At 32.4% G+C, this 18,398-nt stretch overlaps 1 protein-coding gene across 3 annotated transcripts in view; it reads right to left on the reverse strand.

The window, feature by feature from the left end:
- Window positions 1-17,505, reverse strand: part of LOC101503376 (structural maintenance of chromosomes protein 6A-like) — a 58,966-nt gene extending 41,461 nt beyond the window's left edge. For all 3 annotated transcript variants that reach the window (XM_004514451.4, XM_027330518.2, XM_012719929.3), the window contains exons 1-8: window positions 17,244-17,505; window positions 16,257-16,362; window positions 15,837-15,970; window positions 13,121-13,176; window positions 12,682-12,768; window positions 12,286-12,606; window positions 10,263-10,376; window positions 7,919-8,053 (exon numbers count right to left, since the gene is read on the reverse strand). In XM_004514451.4, the coding sequence (XP_004514508.1) occupies window positions 7,919-8,053; window positions 10,263-10,376; window positions 12,286-12,606; window positions 12,682-12,768; window positions 13,121-13,176; window positions 15,837-15,970; window positions 16,257-16,362; window positions 17,244-17,397 (1,107 nt within the window). In that variant the 5' untranslated portion in view covers window positions 17,398-17,505. The remainder of the gene's footprint in view (window positions 1-7,918; window positions 8,054-10,262; window positions 10,377-12,285; window positions 12,607-12,681; window positions 12,769-13,120; window positions 13,177-15,836; window positions 15,971-16,256; window positions 16,363-17,243) is intronic.
- Window positions 17,506-18,398: the final 893 nt, after the last annotated feature.

The following is an 18,398-nucleotide window of genomic DNA, read 5'->3' on the forward strand; positions in this document are numbered from 1 at the left end:
AATGGTCCCAAACCGCAAGATTGATTTTAGATGGTAAGGGAATATATGGTTTCCTAACAGGAGAGGTGCAAATGCCTGCTACAACTTATCCAAAATACAGGTTTTAGAAATCTGAGAACTCTGTTATTATTGCTTGGTTGCTTAGTAATATGGAATCAACAATCAAAAAACCTTTTATGTTTTTGCCTACTGCCAAGGAAGTTTGGGAGGCTGTCAAAGAAACATATTCTGATATTCAGAATTCTTCTCAAATTTTCGATCTCAAATCACGATTGTGGCATACCAGACAAGGAGATAGAGATGTCACTACCTATTACAATGAGTTGATGACACTATGGCAAGAATTGGATCTCTGCTATGATGATCATTGGAAGTGTTGTGAGGACAGTGTTCTGTTTCTTAAGAGACATGAGAACGACCGTGTATTCATGTTTTTGGTTGGGCTTAATAAGCGGCTTGATGAAGTCTGAGGCAGAATATTGGGAAAGATCCCATTGTCATCACTTCGGGAAGCATTCTCAGAAGTTAGAAGAGAAGAGGCGAGACAAGGTGTTATGATGGGTAAGTCACCTTCTGTTGGTGAGGTTGAAAGCTCTGCCCTAATCACAAAAAATGAAGACGGGAAGAGCGCGTCTATGGCACACACGTGATACATGTTGGAAGCTCCATGGAAAACCTCTAAATTGGAAGAAAAAAGAAAGAAACGAAGGTCATGCACTCCAAGCTGGTACATCTGATCAAGAGAAGCAGTCTCCTTCAAGCCCATCTCCTTTCACCAAGGAACAGTTAGATCAATTGTACAAACTTCTTGAGTCTCAAACTTCTTCTTGCTCTATAGCTCAGAGAGGTAATTTTCCAAATACTGCTCTACTTAGTGTCACTCCCAGCCATACTTGGATTATTGATTCTGGTGTTACTGATCATATGACTGGGGAGTCGAGTATATTTTCTTCTTATAGCCCTTGTGCAGGTAACCACAAAATTAAAATTGCAGATGGCTCTCTTTCAGCCATTGCAGGGAAAGGTTCTGTTATTCTGTCACCTAAGTTAACCTTAAAAGATGTCTTACATGTTCCTAATTTATCATGTAATCTATTATCCATTACTAAATTAACAAAGGATATAAATTGTCAAGCTAACTTCTTTCATTCTCATTGCACTTTTAAGAATTTGAGCATGGGGAAGATGATTGGCAATGCTAAGGAGAGTGGAGGACTCTATTATCTTGACAATGGACTCGACTTCAAAGACCAACAAAAAACAAGTACCTGCTTTGAATCTATTTTTGTTTCTTCTAATAATGATGATATTATGTTATGGCATTTACGGTTAGGACATCCTAGTTTTCCGTATTTGAAACATTTGTTTCCTAAATTATTTTCTAAGAAGGATCCATCTTTATTTCATTGTGAAACTTGTGAATTTGCTAAACATCACCGTTCTTCTTTTTCTACACAACCATATAAACAATCAAAACCGTTTGCAGTTATTCATAGTGATGTTTGGGGTCCTAATAGAATAAACACATTTTCTAATAAAAAATGGTTTATAACTTTTATTGATGATCATACTAGAATTTGTTGGGTTTATTTATTGAAAGAAAAATCGGAAGTTGGACAGGTTGTCAAAAATTTCTTTAAAATGGTGCACACTCAATACCAAACAAATGGGGTTGTTCATCAAAGTTCTTGTGTTAATACACCCCAACAAAATGGAATTGCAGAGAGAAAGAATAGGCATCTTCTTGAGGTTGCTAGAGCTTTACTTTGCAAATAAGGTTCCAAAATATTTGTGGGGTGAAGCTGTTTTAACTGCATCATATTTAATAAATCGAATGCCATCTAAAGTTTTACATTTTCATACACCTCTTGATGTTTTTCGAAATTATTTTCCTTTGACTAGTGTCTCTGCTGATTTGCCACTAAAAGTTTTTGGTTGCACTGCTTTTGTTCATGAACATAAACACCTTGACAAACTCGATCCACGAGCAATAAAATGTGTGTTTACCGGTTACTCTCCAACTCAGAAGGGGTATCAGTGTTTTGAACCAAAATCAAAAAGAATTTTTGTAACCATGGATGTTACTTTTGTTGAAAATCAACCATTTTTTAGTGACATTCATCTTCAGGGGGGAAATTTTAAGGAAGATTCATCTTTTACTTTTGAAAACATCATTACTTTAAGTGATATAGTGTTGTCACAAAATTCTGAGACTTATATTGATGCACCAAAAGAAAATGCCCAAGAATCCATATTGAAACTCAATCCACTTATGAATGAGGTTTCGACAGATTCAGGGGCGACAATTTCAAATGAAAATAACAATGATAAAATTCTTGATCTCAATAATAATAAAGGACCACCTGAAATGCCACAACATAATGACTCAGATAAAGAGACACAAAGCAGGTTTACTACAATTGACCCTACTTGGAAGGGAAATGTCTTTGAAAGAAGAAACCATAAACAGAGAAATGAAGGACCCATTCTCCGACCCTTCCAAGATTCTGAACCAATAGATAATCCAACAAATCATCTTGATACAGGTAAGTCTTCTTCTATTCTTAAGAGTCATGTCGAGTATCATGATTTAGACCTTCCTATTGCAATTAGAAAACCTATTAGATCATGCACTAAATATCCTTTGTCTAATTATGTGTCATACTCAAAATTGTCTTCTTCATTTGCTGCATTTACCTCTAAGTTGTCTACTGTAGAAATTCCAAAAAATATACAGGAGGCTCTAAAAATTTCAAAGTGGAAGGAAGTTGTTCTTGAGGAGACGAGAGCTCTTGAGAAGAATCAAACTTGGAGAGTCATGACATTACCTACAGGAAAGAATATTGTTGGCTGTAAATGGGTATTTTCTGTGAAATATAATTTTGATAACACAGTTGAAAGATACAAGGCACGCTTGGTTGCTAAAGGGTTTACTCAGACATATGGCATTGATTACTCAGAGACTTTTGCTCCCGTTGCCAAATTAAACACTATTAGAGTTCTCTTGTCCTTGGCAGTGAATTTAGATTGGTCTCTTAACCAACTTGATGTAAAGAATGCTTTTCTGAATGGTGATTTGGAGGAGGAAGTATACATGGATGGCCCACCTGGCTTTGAAGATAAATTTGGTTCAAATGTGTGCAAACTTCAAAAATCCCTTTATGGTCTCAAGCAATCTCCAAGGGCTTGGTTTGAAAAATTCACTCAGTCGGTCAAAAGGCAAGGATATATGCAGGGACAATCAGACCATACTCTGTTCATGAAGTTCTCTAATGTTGGTAAAATTTCAATTTTAATTGTATATGTAGATGATATTATTCTCACAGGAGATGACATTGTTGAGATGGAAAGATTGAAGAAAAATTTGACTAAAGAATTTGAGATCAAAGATTTAGGCGCGCTTAAATATTTTCTTGGTATGGAAGTTGCTCGCTCAAAGAAGGGAATTGTTGTTTCTCAAAGAAAATACATCCTAGATCTCTTGGAAGAAACTGGGATGAGTGGGTGTAGACCAGCAGATACTCCTATGGAATTAAATGCTAAACTTTGGGAGAAAGGCAGTGTTCCTGTTGAGATTGGAAGATACCAGAGGTTAGTCGGCAAACTTATTTATCTAGCCCACACTAGACCTGACATCGCTTTCTCTGTGAGTGTTGTAAGTCAATTCATGCATTCTCCCTATGAAGAACACTTGGAGGCAGTTTATCGAATCTTAAGGTACTTAAAATCCAATCCTGGAAAGGGTTTGTGCTTCAAGAAAACTAATGACAGAGAAGTCTCTATATTTACAGATGCTGATTGGGTAAGATCAATTACTGATAAAAAATCCACCACTGGATATTGTGCCTATGTTTGGCGAAATTTAGTAACTTGGAGAAGTAAGAAACAAGGGGAGTAAGAAACAAGGGGTTGTTGCTCGAAGCAGTGCAGAAGCTGAATTCAAAGCAATGGCTCAAAGAATCTGTGAACTTTTATGGATTCGTAAACTCTTGGACGAACTGAAAATGAAAGTTGACTCACCCTTAAAATTGTTCTGTGATAGCAAAGCAGCAATAAGTATAGCTCACAACCCTGTACAACATGATAGAACCAAGCATATTGAGATTGACCGCCATTTCATAATAGAAAAAATTGATGCTGGAGTTATATGTCTGCCATTTGTGACTTCCAATCAGCAAATCGCTGATATCTTGACAAAAAGTTTGGCAAGACCCAATTTTGAGCGACTTATACGCCAAGTTGGGCATGACAGATATCTATGCACCAACTTGAGAGGGGGTGTTGAAGAATCGAGAGAAATTAGATTTTATTCTCTTTTATTTTATATTATTATGTTTATTTTTATTCTGTCATTATTACTCAGTTTTACTATTACAATTTCTTTTCCTATATAAACAGCTTAGGGCTGTAATAATAAAACATGAAAGTATTTTGTCTTTTACTTTCTTCAAATCAAAATAGCAAAATTTTCAAGATCTGACCATAAGTTTTAAGACAACCTTTCTTAATTTCTGCTATCACTCATACCACCTTACCTATTAAATCGCATGCCATTAGACACAAATTATGATTTTGTGTGACCTGAAAACCCAGCTTCTATATTTACAATCAGTCAGTTAAAGATAAGTTGTACGGTCAGTAATTATAGGGAGCAATCAACGAATTTATTACAGATAGTGATTAGTAGAGCAATTAAAGAAAACTGAAAAGGCATGCTGTAACTCTAAACAGTAGGTCAATAATTAATAACTATAATTGGAACATTCTGGCCCATAATAAATGGCTATTCCATCCTCCCTATGAGGCCATCTCCAACTTTTTGCAGAATCAAGATTTGAAATGAAATTGTCATATCTTTTTAACAAACCAAATGTAAGGAATCATCTAAAATTGCATATCATGCATTGAATGTCAACTAGTACGCATTCCCGTGTGATGCACGGGATAATTTATGCATATGTAATATTAATTATTATTGAGAAAAAAAATTCATTTGAAACCTCAAAAAGAATAATGAGATAAATATTTTTATAAAAAATATCAACTACGTTAGTCATATTCAAGGAGCTTCCAACCTCTCTGTATAACTTTTTGGCATCAGAACAACTAAATACATTGTTTTTTCGCAAAAGTCACAACAATACATGAAAACCAATCTAATTTTATTTTTTAATGGCTTTCTTAGTTGCTTGGAGATAGTAGCTTGGAGATTCTAAATCTCACCAGGTGAGTAAGAGAGTTTAAGGTTTCTCATCAAAGCAGACAATATTACCCCTTGATACTTGATAGATCGACCATAATTATTAATTGCTCCATAATTTTTGAAGAGCTTTATTTTGCATAATTTAGCCAGTCTGGCTAACTACCAACAATACAACAGTCAGTTTGAATAGAAGTGATGATTTTTGGTTATAGAACAATTAAAACCATTTAGATATCACCAAGAACGTTAATGGTGGTGAAGGATATTGGCAACATAAATGGAGGTTAGAGAAGGGGTTGGAGAAGATGAAAGGGTGAATGGAAAATGGGAATTGACACCCTAACCCTAAGGAAAGATACATGTGTTATTGAAGATAAAGTGGAATTGGCATCATTTATTTATGATGTGTTGGAAACAGGTAAATTTTTTACAACTGAAGTGGCGCTAGTGGAAAATCAATTAATACTGTAAAGGAGAACTAAGAGACATTAGACATAATTTTATTTTTTTTTTAATGAACATTAGACAGAAAATTAACAAAGGATAATGATATGGAAGAGGTGGTGCGTTCTTCAAAATGTAGTCCTGGAACATGTATGATGTATCAAACATTTATGTCTATTGCCTATTGGAAAATGGTTATTATGATTATTTAATAAAAGAAAAGGCAAGAGGAGGTGCATTTTTTAATAACATTCAATATAATATTGGAAACCATTTTTTTGTTGGAATCAAAACAGGAAAAACGAATTCAGCGGGAAAAAAAAAAAAAAAAAAAAAAGGAAAAAGGAAACTGAAGGCTTTAAGGGTTTGGGCGGTAGATGTAGTTTAGGCGGCAAATGGAGGTTAATTTTGGCAGTGGTTCGTTCACTTCTCAAGTCATCTTGAAATGGCAATTGAAGAACAGGCTACTCACACTATTCAAGGGGTATAACAGGACAAATCCAGTATAAAAATATTGCCATTTAATGGAAGAAGGCTATGTGAAAACCATTGTCTGCAATTTTGTGGAAGAATCCCAAGAGACCACTTATGGGTGGGAATAGACTAAGCCGAGCTTAGGTTTGCAAGGCCTGTCAAAAAATTCAAAGCCCAAGTCTAGCTTGTGGCATATCATTGGCTTTTTTAAGGCCTGAGTTTGGTCTTTATAAAAGTCTAGTATGGCCTATTAGATTATTTAAAAGCTTATATCATATTAACATCTTTAAATAAGTAATCCGACATATCTTAGAATAGATTAATGAACTAATAGGTCAATAAAGTTAAGTGTTTTTTTTTAGATTTAATATGACATTTTAAATAATTTGACTTTATATGACATCATACTTCATTTTTATTTTATAGTAATGACATATTTAAATATATCAAAAATTAATGTAGACTAATATGATTAAATTACTAAAAAGTTAGCAAACTTATAAATTTATAATTTAACATAAAGTTCATAATCTAATATGTAATAATAATATTAATTAATAAAAAAATTAATATTTACTTAAGAAGGTCGGCCTGGTAGGCCTAAAAGGATTTTTAGTGGCTCGAAGTTTGACCTTTTTAGCTAAATAGGCTTCCAAAAAAGGCTAGTCTATTTAAAAAAATACTATAGGCTAGGCCGTAGGCCCCTGTCAATCAACTTGGCCTATTCCCACCTCTTAATGGGATCCCTAACTTTGTCAACAATTTTGTGGAAAAATCACAAAGCAGGGGGGATCACAGGTTACAAGCAACATCAAATGAGAAGAAATATGAATAACTGAGTTTAAAAAAGAAAGCTCTAATCTATTAACAAAAAGATGCAAGTGATTAGGTGCAAGCAAAAATTGTCAAGCAAAAAGACGCAATCTAATTGAATGCAGCTTTAGTTACTGTATATAGTATATACAACAGGTTAGAAAGGCAGTTATTAGGTGCAGTAAGGTGCACAGTAAGACGAATAAAAGACTGAGTGAAGATGTTCACATACACCAAGTGTCGAAAGGAAGTTAAATAAGAGCTTTGGATATATATGTAAAATAAAATAAGAAGACAGCATTGAAATATCAAGTGTGATTGTGAGGGGTCTCGTTCATGATAGCCTAAGATAAGGTGAAAGTGAAAATAGATACTCCCTCCAGAATGAAATATCAAACATAAATGGTAGCTGAAAAGTTGATGTTTCTGGTTAAAAATTAAGACCAGATACATCAACTTTTCAGTTACTCTTTTTACTTATATTTCATTCCAGAGTAGTATTGCATAAGCTATCTAAAATATTGAAGACATCTTTGTGATAGTACAAAATACATGCAAATATGAGCATAGTCACTCAGCTAAACTATTAACAAGTGAATTGTCCCAGAGTTGCCCGAATCATACATATGTAAGTTTATGATTTGTGCTATTTATAATTTTTATTAAGGTAAATTCAAAAATAAAAATTAAACTTTCAATTGAAATAAATTATCTTAAAATAAAAGTGGAGAAAATCAAAAAAAATAGATTAATTATGTTATAATGGTGTAAAACTTTTTTACACGTTGATTTAAGCAAATCACACTAAAAAATCATTTTGTTATTTTAGTCCACAAAATATCTACATTGTGAGATTTGATTGCATACATGTGTGAAAAAAATTGCTCTAACGAGGGAACAAGGTAAGTAAATATAATAAAAAAGGAAAGGTAACTCAGATCATATCGCAACACTAAATGTATCAATAATAGGGACTTGTCGAACCTGGGTATTTTTCACATGTTGTTCGTGAATATCTTGCCTTTGTAGTTCAAGCCTTTTGAGTTGTTGTACCATCTTCTGTATGTTACTAGTTCTGATTTTGCAGTCACGCTGAAGTTCAAATTCTTCTTTCCTTGCCTTCATTTTTTGCAGAGGAGGGGGGATGCATTAGCAACCAAAGCAACTAGTATGTGCAATGAAAACCAAAAGCATTATAGTGAAAATGGTTAAATTTTTTTTAGTCTAAGAAATTACAACCTTTCAAGTTCAGACCCTCAATAAATTTCATTCAATTTTATTCTCTATTTGCTTTTTATAGGGACTATTTTGAGGCACAAAAGCATTCATTGTTTGTATAAGGTTTTTAAAATAAGGATTAAAAGTGAATTAAATTATTTAGAGATTGAACTTGAAAAGTCGTGATTTTATAATTACTATTTAACCATAATGAAAACTCATGGAAAGAATGCAGCATAACATATCACCTCAAATCAAATGTTTCGGTACACGGCCAAACACATTAAGATAAAGAGTAAATACTCTAGTTGGTCCTTCAAATTGGACACTTGTATCAACTTAGTCCCTCATTATATCTGTTAGAATATTAGAAAATATCTTATAATATCTATTATATTATATTAGAGTATCTTGAGTTATTCCCTAGGATCAATTTATAATCATAGAGATATCTTAGAATATCTCATTATTATTTTGATTTATTCCTGATTTAGGATTGAGTCTATCTTTCTCTATAAATAGAGATTAGTATTGAGTCTTTTGTAATCAAGTTAGCATAAAACTCTTATCAATAATATTCAAACCCTTATTATTTTCTCTTCTTCTTTTTTCTAAAATCCCACAACTTCAACAATATCAATATTCCAAAATAGTTCTTGACTTATTAAAACATTGATCTAGTTCCTGTGTTAAATTCAGTCTTTTAAGTGGTGATTTGTCATGATAAGCAACACACGGCCACGCAAGTGTTTTTGAGTGGTGATTTGTTGTGTTAAGTGACACGCAGCCGCACAAGTGTTAGTACACTTAGGCAAAAGTCATGACCAAATCGAGGGACTTACTGAAATTAACGTAGACTAAATTGATCAATATTTTGATATGCCAAAGACTATTCTGGAATATCGATAAAATGAGGGATTGAGTTGATACGAGTGCCCAATTTGAGTGACTAATTGGGCATTTATTCTAAGATAAATCATCACTTCTATAGAGAAAATTTTATCTGGAGACAGTATCTCTCTTTGTCAATTCAAATGACAAGCAAGATGAGAGAGGTTATCGGATAAGTTATACTCCCTCCAACCCACAATGAGCAACCCATTTGTAAAAAGAATTCGTACCAAAATGAAGAACCAATCACTCTCAAATCAATATCTTCTACTTTTTCCAATTACTCACTTTTTTCCAAAATGAAGAACCAAACACTACTCACTTTTTTCCAATTATACGCTCTAATTAATATTACTTGCATCACTCTCAAATCAATATCTTCTACTTTTCATTTATGACAAATGGTGAATACACCAATATTTGATAAGGGTAATTTAGTAAAATTATTATTTTTTCTCTTTCATTTATGCACTTTTTCTTAATTTGGGTGAAATGATCAAATGGATCACTCATTGTGGAACGGAGTGCGTATAACACAAGTTAGGTGCACATGAGATTACAAAATACAGGGAGAGTGTTAGAATGTACATAATTAGTGCCCAAGTAATTAGGAATTAGGATACTCGTGATTTTTGTATTCATTGCTCTTCATCTACATAATTTTCGTCTTCATAGTAACTTGTTGAAGTTATGAGTTTAATAAAATTATACAATAAGACCAGAGATAATAAAGACTTTGAAATAACTTGATCACTTGATGTTACAACAAACTAATCACAAGCCTCTATTTATAGGAAAAAAGACTCCTAATCCAATATAAATAAGGGAATCAAGAAACAAATCACGATAAGAATTAAATGGAAATTAATCTTCAGAGATAATCAAAGATACTCTAAAATTTGAAACTAATCTTATGAGATAAACTACATACTCTAAAATAATATCAAGATACTTTAAGATCTCCAGAAGACTCTCTTTCAACACTACAACATAATATAGTGATTATAGAATAGAAAGTAAACCTGGCCTGATACTCTGATAGATTAAATTAAATGACATGTATAAGGTAGAAGTTAAAAGGGTAAACAACAAGCATAATAAAAACCGGAAAAGCAAAGAATTGAAAAGACTTGCCCAATTGCAATATGAAATTTTCATCTAGATATTGTTTGAAAGCATTTATCAAAAGGTAGGAGTAAAACCCCCCACGCCAACATACCAAAGTCATAGAGTGGCTTAAATTTTCCTTCATTTGCTTAACTTGTGATGTCGTCATACTTGCAATTTCAGCTTTCTTCTTAGAGCAGCTTTCACTTAATTTTTCAAGCTGATGCTGCAACGAAATAAGAGTCTAATTTTTAACTATACAGAATATAACATAGGCAGAAAAGAAAGAGTGATGATAGCAATGACAGATAAAGATGTTAGAGTCTACATATAATAAACAATCTATTGCAGAAATGAACAAAGACAGCATCTTCAAGCCAAACACATGTAATAACAGGATAAACAGAAAGTTCTACAGCACTGTTGTTTAGTAACATGGAATAGTGTTCGATATTAATTGAAAGACCAAAAGCAATGCAGGTTGGATGTGAAACTCCACCATCCACAACCTTGTGGTAGTAATGAAGGTGGTGGCACCATAAAGACAAACTATTGGAGTAAAAACGCAAGTATCTCATTTCCTGTTCTTCACTTTTAATTTCAGAATGATCACATTTTCAATCTGTTTCCTGTTTTAAAGATTTGTACAAGAAACACTGAAACAAAAAAAAATAAGTGACAGTTTTGTAATTAAAAGTAAGAACAAAAATGAAAACAGAAAATGTTTTCTTAAAAGTAAATGGGACCTTGTGTCACTAAAAACTATATCATGAAATAACGGAAACTCACTCAAGAAAATAAAACATATTGCACAAAGATAAATCGTAATGGCTTGGATCAAAGCTCAAAATGCCAATGCAAGCAAAAATATCATTATAAAGGCAGATTTTTATGAAGAACTAATACTTCATGCATAATCTTAATCAAAAAGTAACGTAACAAAAGTAACATAGGGAAAATACAAATACCTTAAAAATTTAGGCATTTTGATTCATTACATACTTTTGATTATATCCCTCATGAAATGCATTAAACAAATTTTTGCCATTATAAACCTAACAAGTTTCTAATGTAGCAGGTAATGGTAGTTCTTATCAAAATGGGCATGATAAACACACACTCGTCAAATTCCCAACTTTTATTGTATAGCCGGTGCGGGTTTGTTAATCATGTTAAGGGCACAGTAGTGGGGGCAAAGATTATATACTATCAATTTTTTATAAAAATATATTAATTAATGCATAAGCAATAAAAATTAAAATAATGACATCATTATTATTAAGCAAAAAAATTGAAATTATAAAAATTATATAATTATATAAATTAAAGACCCATCAACATCTATAAATTACAATTGCACTCTGTGTCTTATTTTGAAAATATTGTATGATTATTTAATTTTCAACACTATTAAAATATCTATATCTATTCTAAATATGCAAGGAACCGTAGAGTAGGCTAGGCAATTGGGCCATCAATTGTTTAATGGGCCTATGGAGTGGAAAGTATATGTGAGAAGGAATAAAGGGTAATTGGCAGAGAGAGAGAGGGAGTAGGGATGAGGAACGTTAGTTACTTTTGATGATGGGGAAGTTATCAAATAGTGAGGGAAGTTTTATGAATTGGTATCTTTTGTAAAATATGCGTTAGTTATGAATAGAGTTATTCTCTCTGTAGGAGCAAGGCTCTGTGGACAGAAGGAACACTTTCCCTCTGTAATCTCTAATTATCATCAATAAAATTTGTATTCCATGATTCCATCTACCATTTGTGTTTCTAATAGTTTTCTACTATTTTAGAATATTGGTTTGTAACAACGTATGTAATCAAACAATCATTCAACAATTCATTTTCTATATGGTGGACATTTTATTTTCGTGAAACTTATCAGAGAAACTACTTTCAACCACTGTAGTTGTCACACACAACTAAAGCTACTTTCAGAAGTAAATTCATCATTGGATATATACAATGTTTTTTAGTTTCTACCAATATTTTTTAAGGACTCGTAATTTTGTGCGGGAAGATGCCCCCAATTTGCTATACATGTGCCCGTTCTTGAACCATGCAGAGAACTTCACTTTGTGTTGACAAATGAAAACTTCACTATGAGAAGATAATGTAGGCATACATACCAGTTGTTTATCAATCTTAGCTTGGCATGTAGGAACCCGATTCTTCAGCTTTTCAATCCTTACATTTTGTTCCTCAAGTTTCTTGTCCACATCATAAACCCATGACCATGCAAGTTTTTTTTTTAACTGCTGGACCTGTATGGAAATTTGTTCAACATGTTCCATTGTTTTAATTTTAATCTGCAGCTCATTAAGCTCTTTCTCTATAGGTCTTATTGCAGTCTCTAACTCTTCAACTATTCTACGTGCATTAGTTATTTCAACGGAAATGCTTTCCAGAAGATCATTGACTTGCTGAAGAAGTGTGGCCTTGTAAAAGAACTGTTTAATTAAGCGTTAGCAGAGCTTCTGGAGAAGCTTTACCAAAAACAGAATACATCAAAATGAAGAGATCACCTTAAATTTATCTTTGTTATTCCCAGAATGCAAAAATTCTCTACTTTTGTCTTGACTCATAATCACACATGGATTCTCCACATCAATCTGAAAAATTAAAAGATTAAACAATAGGTGCAAGAACAAAGGAAACCATTGGAAAAGAAATAGAAGGCACTGCCGAAGATTAATTGGTTAGTAGGTGAACAAAGTGATAGAAACCTTGCTTTTTAATCATACATACACAACAGAGGCCCTTCCAAACTTCTCAAAAAATTATAAATCATTAACTTATTGCATGTTCGTTAGTTCTTCCAGTCATCCATCTTTAGAAAGAAGGGTTGGAAACCATGCATATCAGTACTAATAATTTTTTCCATGTTCAGAAGTTACCAAGAAGCAAAGCAGAGCAAAAATTTCAGAATTAAAAAAGCAATGCCATGGAGGAGAGAAAGCCTACGTTGAAATGTTCAATGATTTCTTGAAGATCTGCTTTCCGACTGAAAACTTTCTTTCCTGTCATCAAAATCAAATATAGAATGTAAAGTGTGTATTGCATTCTTGACAATCATTTGTGGAAAGTATTGAGAGGGTGGCTAAAATTACTGCAACATTTAATTTAGAAACACAACTATATTGAAATATCAATATTGACCTCGCTGTCAAAAAAATATCAATATAACTTCTTTTCTTTTACAATCAATATATGGACTTCATGAATTAGTGATAAGCCCAAAAAAGTCAAAATTCATGATCAATAAAGAATTAGAGTTTCATAAAAAAATGAGAGAAAAAAAATTGCATAGGGATTAGAAAGATAAATTATTTCAAATTTAAGCAGATTAAAATAATTAATTAAAAGGGAATATATCATATGAGTACAAGGAAATCCACCAATCAATGTTAAATTCAACATGTTGCACTGCAATTACAAGAATTTACAAATATATATTTTGAACCCCTTTAAACCTACTCAACTTGATATTCACTCACCATAAACTACTGATCCAAGTGTTGTTAAATGAAGGCCATGGTGGAAAGGTATGGCGGAAAGGTATGGCGGATTTTGCACAACTGCCATAGGCAATTTGTGAAGGGATGCCCACTATGGCGTGTTTAAATGGCGGATTTTTGGCCTTTCGGCATATTCCGCCGTCAACAACATTGCATGTACCAGAAGAAACCAACAGTTCCAAAAGCTAAAGGCCCTGTTTGGTTAAAAAGCTTATAGCATAAGCTCTTAAGCATAAGCACTTATGTATAAGTTATTTTTACAACACAAGGTAAAATAAAGTCAAACTTTTTTTATATAAGCTAATAAGCTATAAGTTTTTTTCATAAGCTATTCGGAATAGCTTATGAAAATTAGCTAAAAATCACAAGTGTTTATGTCAGTAGATAAAACTCAAATAAGCCATCCAAACAGGCCCTAGTCATTAAGTGGAAGTGTCAAACTTGAGCTATAGACTTGCAATTGTTGACTTAATACAAAATGTTTAAACTATAGGATTTAAACATAAATAAATACTATGTGCATAGAATTCAACATTCTAACTTAGTAATAAAGCAAACCACAATAACAAATTTAAATATTCTGAAAGGTCAATGTTTAGAGCACGGTGAAGCCTGATAATTCAGTTGTTACATTTTTTTGTTAAAAACACATTGAACCCCGGTCATTTTAGGCATGTCTGGGGAAAAATCATTATTTGTAGACTTGTCCAATTGTCCTTAAACTCACAAATCTATGCGAGTCTATTAAAGTTTATATGTAGTACTTTCGTCCCTAAATATAGGACCTCATGGATAAAATTACAGGAATTAGGAAAGTTTATTGTTGGATTAATTTTTTGGACAATAGATATTGTTTTTACATATTTACTTCTGAAGAGAGATAATTAGTTCATGTTAATATTATAGTTTTTTTTTTTCAAAACAGTATATATTGTTGGTTGCAAAAAAAATATATAAATTAATTACAGATATGTTAGTAAAGAAATAATTAATGCGGCTGGAAAGTCAAAAAAAAGTCTTATAAAAAGGAACACAAAATTGTCCTGAAGTCCTAGCTCAACTGACAAATATCGATATTGTTAAGTTTTGCCCCGGGCTTGAACCCAATACCTCACAATTGTGTGAGTTAATTATGCTGGAATTTACAATCTCTTCTAAGACCAAAAAAAACAAGGGAAAACGAAATTTATCAAGAGAGTCTTATATTTAAAAATGGAAGTAGTATGGTACTTTTAAAGGAAGTTTCATTTGCCCTTCTTTAGTCAAATGCAATTCTAAAGTCCCAAAATCTTAAACAAATCAGTACTTCATATACAAGTTAACTTCACTTTGACAAGACTCTATGAGCTAGCTCGAGAGTTTGACAACCATGGTTAAGTGACGGCACATGAATGGTTCTTATCCATGTTTGGGTAAGCAAATTAACCAATAAAGTGCTTAGTAAAGAAGAGTATCACGCCATAATATAAGTTTAATTAAATTGATTTGCATAAGCTATTATTAGAGGCTTTAAGGAAATAAACCCATTAAAGCTTATATATATAGGAGTCATATCTAGTGAGATTGTGAGAATGAGTATTTTATGCGAGTGAGAGGAACATTTATTAACCTTTAGATCAAAATATGCAGCCACGATCAAAAGCTTCCTATTAAGTGATCATGTGCCTCTACATATCAGATCCATTGATATATAAGCTATATTCACGAGCTTAACCAAACACATCTAAAGTGATTAGCTCATAAAATAGGCTCAAATAAGCTTCAGAAAAGCTCGTCCAAATGCCCGCACACCCCTTACTCAAGACCCCTTTATGCTTGAAAAGTAGATAATGCACAAACCCGCCTACCTTGTGCTAATTCAAGGTTTTCTAAGAAGAATAAAGGTAGCAGGTATCAAACACTAGGCCATTAGATTAAAAAGGCTCTTGTAAGATGTCATGAACTAACTGTCCTAAAAGCTTCAAGTGAAGACACAAGGATGGTTTCATATTATATCTTACAAAAATAAAATGCTAAATCTAGAGAAACAACATTGTTACTTTTCCATTGTTTAAATAGGCCAACCAATGACATTTATCTCATGAAATTTATTCTTTTGTCATTAAAAACATAAATATAAACAACTTAATACTGAAAATAATTACAAACACAAGAAAACGCACCTTGGTGATCTTTCAATGTAATAGAACTTGTGGATTCAGATATCCTTCGTTCTACAATGATAACATCACCATATATTTCAGGCTTGAAAGCATCCTCTCCTTCATTTTGAATTTCAACATGGATGACAGCATTACTAGAGAAAGACAATAGAACAAAGAACTATGTAAAAACATTATTTTGTTTGTTTAGATTACGAATTCTAACAGAAGTTGTGTTAGCTTCTTTCTTCAAATATAAAAACAACAATAGTAAGTAGTCTTGGTAAAGGACATGAGAGGAAAACAAGATATCCTGACTCATCCATAATATAAATCACTTTATATTTATGAGAACATCAGCATTCATTTGAAACCCTCTATGATGGATGAAGAAACCCCACCAATCAAAGAGAGGAAAGAGAGAGAGCAAATGGCATTTACCTAGAACCAGTTTTAATGAAATCCTTCAAAGTAGATGCTCTTTGAGTCCCTTTAGCTCGGCAACCAAATGCAACACACAATGCTGTAAGTATTGCACTTTTACCACCTACAAATACCAGAGCCAAACAAACAAGATGGATTCATTAGAAAACAATTTTATCGCAGAATCATATGTCATAAACACTGTGTCCTTAATGAACACTTTGTAGAACACTTGTTCCAAGGGTTGCTTGCTTCATTGGGTCCCACTATGCACATCGTCTTAATCAACTCACTTTTTAGCCTATGTTTGGTTTTGAGTTTGAGGCACCAAACTCACGTCTACAACCAAATCTACCGTGATTTCAGAGAAGTAACAAAACTAAGCTTCTACATAAATGTGGAAAAGTCACGCAAACGTGGAAAATTGGACGTGTAGCCAAACATATGCTTAAACTAATGGTTCAACCTTTAAGAACTCCAATAAAGTTTACCTCGGGTAGCTTAAGTGGGCTCCAATGCTAATTGCACTCTCACAAAATTACTTTTTAATCCTAAATAATGCTAACAACGGGTTAGTTCTATTAGGACTGTTATCCACAGGGCAGCGCACTTCACTCCAACCATGAAATAAAGAAAAACCTTTGGGTAAGCTTGGATGGAGGATTTTAGAGAGGATGGAAGGGCTTATTTTTCTTTCTAGAATAAGGAAGCTATAAAATATTTTTTTAAAAGAATTAAGCATGAACTGTTATATGATTATATACTATGTTATTCTTTCAATTTAAAAAAAAAAATGAAATATAGACTTAACTCTTCAAAAGTCTCTCTCCTCAAAACACTTCATCCAAACATAAAAACTCTATAAGAATCACGTTCGAGTTGCTAGATACATAAACTTACCAAAATTTATATACATCAACACGACATTGCCACGAACATCAAACACAAGAATAAACAAATAGAGTGGTAATGTGAATGCGATAAAAGAGGGAAAATAGCACATACTTCCATTCTGTCCAGTGATGACATTAACGTGGTTTCCGAACTCAGTTTCGTGATTCGAATGGCACATGAAATTCTCCAACCGAAGTTTCTTGATGATTCCTGCTTCAAGACTTGGCGAAACCCTAGAAGAGCTAGAGTCTCTTGCACGCTTCATTCTGGAAAGAGAAGTTACGCAGGTTCACAGAGAGAGTGAAGAGGAATAGGAATTAGAGCGAAACCCTGAAATGTTACTTGAACAGATTGGACTCTCTAAAATATAAATTATCAACATTAGTAATTAAAATAGTACTGTACTATAGTATTATAGTGATTAATGAAATATATATTTTAAAAGTGATTAATTATTTATATGTTAATGATTAATTAAATACTCAAAGTAATTAATGGCACATATTTTATATTAAAAAATAATTTATAAATAAAAATCCATAAAAGTGTAAGTAGCGGGAAATATTGTGTCAGTGTAATCATTCCAACACAAAATGTGGGCTAGAAGTTGGGTTGAACCCACCTGGTTGGGTTTTGGTTTTTTCCACTATCTGTGAAATTCACACATTAAAATTATGTTTGAATTGATGATATCAGACAAACAAGAAAGAATGGAATTAAATAAATTTATGTCTCGTTATTTGATTTTCTAAAAATAAAATAAAAGAAAATTGAGTGAAATATAAATGGTTTTTATATTATACATACTCTGTCATTGTTATTTTTTGTTCTCTTTCGATTAAGGAGAATTGAGATGAAATCTCTTTTTATTTTAATTTTTAATCTTTAAAATATTCATTTTATCTTAAATTATTCAAATAATAGAGTCTGACTTTTTATTCCATTTAGTTCTACTCTACCCTATTTTACATAGCTTAAGTGCAAAAAAGAACGGTATTGCAAATTTAAATTTGAGCCTCATCATTTTTTAGTATTTGAATTGTATTTACGAATTAATTAAGTTTTGATTTTATCTAATATATAAAATAACATTCTTGAATATTTAAAAATATATGTATATTTATTTATTTATCTTAAATTCTATTTAGTAAAATTAACTATATGTTAATATTGACAGCGGTTAACATATAATTGAAAAATTAGCTAATATTTTAATGTTATTTATCATACACATTAAGACTTGTTGACTAATTATATTTCATTGTT

The sequence above is a fragment of the Cicer arietinum genome, chromosome 6, assembly GCF_000331145.2.
Source record: "Cicer arietinum cultivar CDC Frontier isolate Library 1 chromosome 6, Cicar.CDCFrontier_v2.0, whole genome shotgun sequence".
NCBI classification, from domain to species: domain Eukaryota; kingdom Viridiplantae; phylum Streptophyta; class Magnoliopsida; order Fabales; family Fabaceae; genus Cicer; species Cicer arietinum.